Source organism: Eublepharis macularius, chromosome 7 (assembly GCF_028583425.1).
Source record: "Eublepharis macularius isolate TG4126 chromosome 7, MPM_Emac_v1.0, whole genome shotgun sequence".
Classification (NCBI taxonomy): domain Eukaryota; kingdom Metazoa; phylum Chordata; class Lepidosauria; order Squamata; family Eublepharidae; genus Eublepharis; species Eublepharis macularius.
This window is the reverse complement of record NC_072796.1, coordinates 42,098,191-42,104,190: the sequence shown is the minus strand read 5'-3', so window position 1 is coordinate 42,104,190 and position 6,000 is coordinate 42,098,191. Positions and strand designations below refer to the sequence as shown.

At 40.2% G+C, this 6,000-nt stretch overlaps 1 protein-coding gene across 2 annotated transcripts in view; it reads right to left on the bottom strand.

Annotated features, from left to right (window-relative positions):
- Positions 1-777: 777 nt before the first annotated feature.
- Positions 778-6,000, bottom strand: part of LOC129333209 (eukaryotic translation elongation factor 1 epsilon-1-like) — a 40,250-nt gene continuing 35,027 nt past the window's right edge. The window contains exon 8 of one of the 2 annotated variants that reach the window (XM_054984712.1): positions 778-2,167. In XM_054984712.1, coding sequence (XP_054840687.1) covers positions 1,991-2,167 — 177 coding nt within the window. In that variant the 3' untranslated portion in view covers positions 778-1,990. Of the gene's footprint in view, positions 2,168-2,856; positions 2,993-6,000 lie in introns of those variants that run through there. The other variant, XM_054984713.1, reaches the window with a different exon arrangement.

The window sequence follows — 6,000 nt, the reverse complement described above, 5'->3', positions numbered from 1 at the left end:
ATGTGCAGGAAACTGGCAGAGGAAGAGGAAGTTCGAGCCACTGCCTGAGTGGGGCAGACCTGCAGAACAGGAGGGGGGAGCTACAGTCACTGCCACATGAGCAAAGCAGGCAATATGGCAAGGAAGAAGGGGAAGCTGGAGCCGTTGGAGTTACCCCCCAAGGAGCCCCAACAGCTGTTGGAAATAGCACTGCAGATGAGTGGACTCACCAATGTGTGGGGAAAATGGTAGGATCCCCCATCTGGTAAGTCTAATTGATTCCCCACTTGTACATATTAAATTGTTATTTAAATACTTTATTTCTCCTTATACCTGAATCAGAAATACTCAGTGTAAGGTCTATGGACTGTATGGCACCTACCTTGGGCAAAATCACTGTAAAAATCTAAATTACATGCTTTTATGTAACAGTAAAACACACACAGAAATTACACTGGAACTTGGGTCCTGGAGTCTACATTAGAACCAAGAAGTCACTCTTACATTTCTCTAAAAACTCTAACAAACCTTAGCACGCAGTTCACTTGATTTATTTAGAATATTTTTGGCATCTTAGGAATAAACTTCCCATTTTTAACAAGACAGGTCTGTCACTATATACTGTTAAAACTTTCATTAGAAGTTTTCTTTTTTCCCTTCCGTCTGTGAAATGTTTTAAAGACATCCTTTCTCCCCCCCCCCCCAAATCCACAAGAGAATTAGCAACATTCCGACATGCCTCAGTGTTGGCAAGTACTCTTTTCAGCCCAGGTACCTGATGATGATTGATGAAGCTGTCAGCCTTACGGTAGTGGATGGAGTAGCTTGGCAGAAGTTCAGTGTTATTGAAAGAAATCACAAATACTTATTCCATCTCCTCTGCTTGCTTTAATCACATTATCAACAGGCTGCCAGGATGGAGCCTTGACATCAAGCCATACATTCACACAGGCAACCATTGTTAGCCTATTTGCAATACAGATAATGAGTAATTTTGTTTTACATGTTCCTATTTTACACACTGCCTAGCCGTTAAAATAACACTCAATTTTCCTGTCCCCCATTTAGCTTGCCCCAACTTTCATCCTGTTATTGATACTTTTCTTTTTTTAGTTACAGTTCAATTACAAACGGTTAACCAAGAAGCTTTTAATCCATTATGTTAATATTTAATACAAATTATCACAATGATAGCAGGATGGTCATATTCTATTATATGATCTCTTTTTAAGAACATAAACTAATACAAAGTCCCCTGTCTCAAACAAAACAGTCTTCTTTGCAGTGTTCACAGAAGACAGCTGTTATCCCCTAACAATGCTAACTTTGCTTCTGCAGACTTCAGGTGAACTCTTCAACATGGCAGTCATTTCTTGTAAGACATGTTGAACTGTCAGTTAGACAAATACAGAAGACAAAAAGAACCAATACTTGTGAAATACTTTGCTCTTTTCTGAACAGCAAGAAGTGGTGTCAGAAATACTGTTTCTTCCAAAAGACCTTTTGGCTTTCTCTGTAATCCAACTTTTTTATGCTAAGTATCAACCAAAGTCTACTTCCATCACTCTGTGGTACCCTGTGGTTTTAATTTTCACAATCCACCTCATGCAATACGTCAGTTCATCACTTCTCAAAAATACTTATCTTCTCTCCCTAGCCAAATTTATGCCCATCTTCCACCAGCCTGCACTCTTACAACACGGATTTCTTTATAATGACTGTATGTAGAATCAGATATACTGAAAAACAGGTAATTCAAGTGGATACAGTAAAACTAACCTCATTAGCTGTTACTGCACACACACCTGAAATGTTAAGAAGCTGAGAAAAATCATTCAGTTCAACTGTTTTCCACGAATTCATTTCAGTTAATACCAAGGGTTTTATAAAAAAGTTCTTATTGTTGCCTTGTTGTCTGAACTGAGATACTGAGCTGGCAATGGAAGATGTTGGAACCAGGTGAGCAATGATAGTGCAAATGGGGAGCAGTCTTGCTGTAAAATGAGAGCACTCAAAGAGTGTGCTTGATCAGATCCTTCTCCATTATGGCATACTGTTCTTTAAGGCGCTCCATAGCTTTGGCATGCTCTTCATCCACAACTGCTTTTAGGTGGTGCTGTTCCTTCAGGAATTCCTCCCATTGGGCTATCCGTTGTTTTTCACCAGCCATTAGCTTCTCTGTCTGGAGCTGACAAGAGAAAGGTTTAGAATGCAGAGTTTGCAGTTAAACGCAGCTCCGAAAGAAGAAAACAGACTTCACCAGTAGTTCTCAAACTTTATTGTAAGGGAACTTCCATAGATAAGAAAAACCATTTCCCCAGGTGTATCTGCCCAGAGTGCCTCTGTTCTAGATGCCTTCCATCTCTTACTTACTGCAAAGGGTAGTGGAGCAGCTATGAAGCAGAAGACACAGACAAAAACTGTGCCAGCTTAAGAAGCAGGTATTTTTCACAGATGGGGTGACGGGTTACTGCTTGAAAACACAGAGGGTGGGAAAGGACGGCAGATACCAAAATGTTATGGGACACCCTTTAACATCTAAGTAGATGAGCATGTTCTATAGGCTACTGCTTGAAACCAGAGGTTTGTGCACCTATTTTAAAGCATATTTGCTTAGAGATGGCCTCAGCACAAAGTGTTGAAACTTCAGACACATGAAGGCCACAGCAAGAGCCACTAAAGCCTAGTGTAATGAAGAAAAACAGCTTTACTAGAAGAGCTTGTAGTTCTAGCAAGGGTCATGAAAAGAAAAGACACAGTGCTTTGCAGGAACGAAGCTTAGGAAGCCCCAAACCCTGCAACTGGTAATTCTCTCATTGCCCCCCACCCCCAACACAGGCATGCTGCGAGGCATCCCCCCCTCCCCGCCCCCATAGTGTGCTGCTGGGGAAGTGTCAGAGCCCTGGGAACCATCCTACTTCCCTAGAGAAGTCCTTCTCATTCTTTGAAAACTGCTGCAGAATAGTCCTTAGCTTCAAACAGTCCAGTCTTGTCTGCTTTCAACCTTTTGCAACTGTTCAAACAACAAAAAGCCAAAGGCATTTGATTGGCAGAAGCTAGACTTTCACCTGTTTGCACACAATATTTATTTTCTTCTACTGCTGTCACCAAAGTGAAGAATACCGTTTTAATTGATTTTCTGTTTATACTGGAGCGGGATATACTTTTCTACAGCTTCTTCTGTAAACTGCCTTTGGTGCTTTTGGAGCAGAGGGAGTAGTACATGGTAAATTTTAGTAAACCAGCCCTCCTGTGTGTGTTGAATAATCCTATTGGACACATTATATTAAAAACACTAATTAAATAACCAGACAGACCCAGTAAGTACTTGATTCACTCTGGTCTGGCAAGACATTAATATTTAGCTTGAAAAATTAATAAGCACTGTATTCAATCATCTCCCTTATCCAGGATCAAGTCAGCTTCAGCAAAACAGCTGAGAAGTACCACTGCTGCTAATTTTGATATGCTCACCATAGAAAGGGACTTTGAATCAAAAGACACCTTTTTCTATTATAGGTAAACTTTAGAAGCATGTAGTGTAGCCAGGACAGAACTGTCTTATTCACAGAGTAACGAAATGCCCAATGACGCACACAAACTTAGGAAAGCCATCAATTTAAAAAATTAATTTTTGGCATTCCCAGGAAAGTCCAGATGTTGGAAGGGAAATCTTTTAAATAAACTGAAGCCGATTCCTCAAAAAAAATCAGCAACCCTTTCTAACCAAGCAATGCAGCAGCGTAAGATGAGACAGACTCAGGGAAGAGATTCATAGGTAGTGCTATGGCTTGCAGCATATATTCAACAGAGAGGTACCAAAGTCGATACTCTTTGTTGACATCTTGTACTTGAGAAAAACGCAAAACCCCTGTCTTTTAGGTAACAATAATGAATGTTTCCACACACAAAAAACCTGTTTCCCCAAATAATAAATCGATAGTATTTTTATTTATATGTTGTTTATAGTCAGACTCTCTCACTGAGACTCAAGGTAGATTACACAGTATAAGCCAATACGATCAGTACCTGGGACATTCAATAAACAATACAATAGGGTCTAGATTATAGAAGTTTGAAAACGAGCATAATTCTGAATACAGAGAAGAAACATCACTGAAACAAAACAAGTAATTTGACACGACGTATTAAATGCAGAAGCTACCCAACAGCATAGGTACATCAACAGACAGTACCCAGTAGTATAGTCTATGGACCCTGTCTCTTTACTGAAGCATCTCTTTGAATAATTTCTTATAGCACAGCCCTGACTAAAAAAGCCCCCCTGAATAATTGAGTTTTGCATAGTTTGCAGAAAGCCAAGAAAGCTCTCTTATTTGACACTAGTGTGCAATTTTCTCCCTAAGGGTTGAAGTGGGGCTGAGTTTAAGGCTTGAACTGGCAAAGTACTGCTGAGCTATGGGAAGATTTCCTCTTAAAGAATTGTTACTTCACTGTGTGTTACTGGTTTATTTCATCTTTGCTACACTGTATATTCCAGGTCCATACTTTAGTTCACAGCCCATACTTCGTAACTACCAATACTGACTACTATTGTAATCAACAGCCGAAAGACACCATCTGCACCAGTTGAAGCTTCAGAACAGAGTTCAATGGTAGCCCAAAATGACACTGTATTTAAATGACTGTGTTAAGAGGTCCAAACAGAAAGTTAAGTTTTATCTCTGTGGCAGACGTTTCTAAACCAGAGCAGTGCTGATTACACAGCAGCAGAAATCAGCTAAAGAACTAAGACTCCGGCTGATGGTTTCAAATCAAGGGACACAGTTCAGCTTTCCTTAGCGCAACATTTAATTGTCCTCCCCAATCCCTCTGCCTGGTTAGAATCTCTTCCCCTTCCCATCTCCTTTGTAAGTGTGGACTCTATGATTGAGCAACTGGTTTTTTTAGCTACCTTTTAAAATCTATTACAGATCTCATATGATAAAGCTTAACAAACAAGATAGTATTCAGCCACAAAGATGATATGTCTTGAAGTCAGCAGGAGCATGCATTTCTCATTTATTCATTATGGATTTTTCTCACTGAACTTTTTCAGACACAGCTGATGTTCTTGAGTGAGGGTTCACAAAGAATCCTCCTTTTATCATCCTAACACAGATGTAAAGTTTCTGAACAATGACATTTCAAAGTGTGTTATGGATTGATATCTCTTCCTCATTCCTTGCCTCCTTCCCCTAGAAAGTCCACATTCCTCATTGAAGAGTCCAGGAATTTTCAGTTTAGAGAAAAGACAACTGGGGGGAGGGGGGGGGAGAGACGATAGCGGTTTATAAAATTATGCACAGGATTAGAAAGAGTGAGAAGAGACAACTTTTTCTCCTTCTCCCAAAATAGGCACTTGAGGGCATCCAATGAAGATGATGGGTGGCAGATGAAGAACAGACGAAAGGAAATACTTCTTTTCACAAAGAGTGATTAAAATGTGGACTGGCCACCAAAGGATGTAGTGATAGCCACAGGCACAGACAGCTTAAAAGGGGATTAGACAGATTCATGGAGGAGAGGTATATCAGGGGCTACTAGTCATGGCGACTAAAGTGAACCACCACATTCAGAGGTAGTAAACCTCAGAATACCAGTGCCAGCAAACAACATTGAGGGAAGGTCTAGGCCTCTATGTCCTGTTGTTGGCCCTCCACAGAAAGTGGTTGGCCACTATGTGAAACAGAATGCTGGACTAGATGGACCACCAGTCTAATGCAGTAGGGCTCTTATGTTCTTACTAATCTGCTTTTCCATGCATATGATGAAGCTGCATTACATATGCACCAACAGTAATGTGAACTATGATTAGTCTGAACCCACATTTTGCAACTGAAGTTTAAAGTGAATTTACAAACTCTATTAACAGTGACCATAATTTGTGCAGATGTTAGCACTGAATCATTCTTAGCTCTGAAAAAGGGAAGGGAGAGGATATTAATACATGAAAGGGAAGATGAGAATACGTGCTCCTGAAGCACACTCTCAATCTCCTACATATAAAAGAAATCAAAA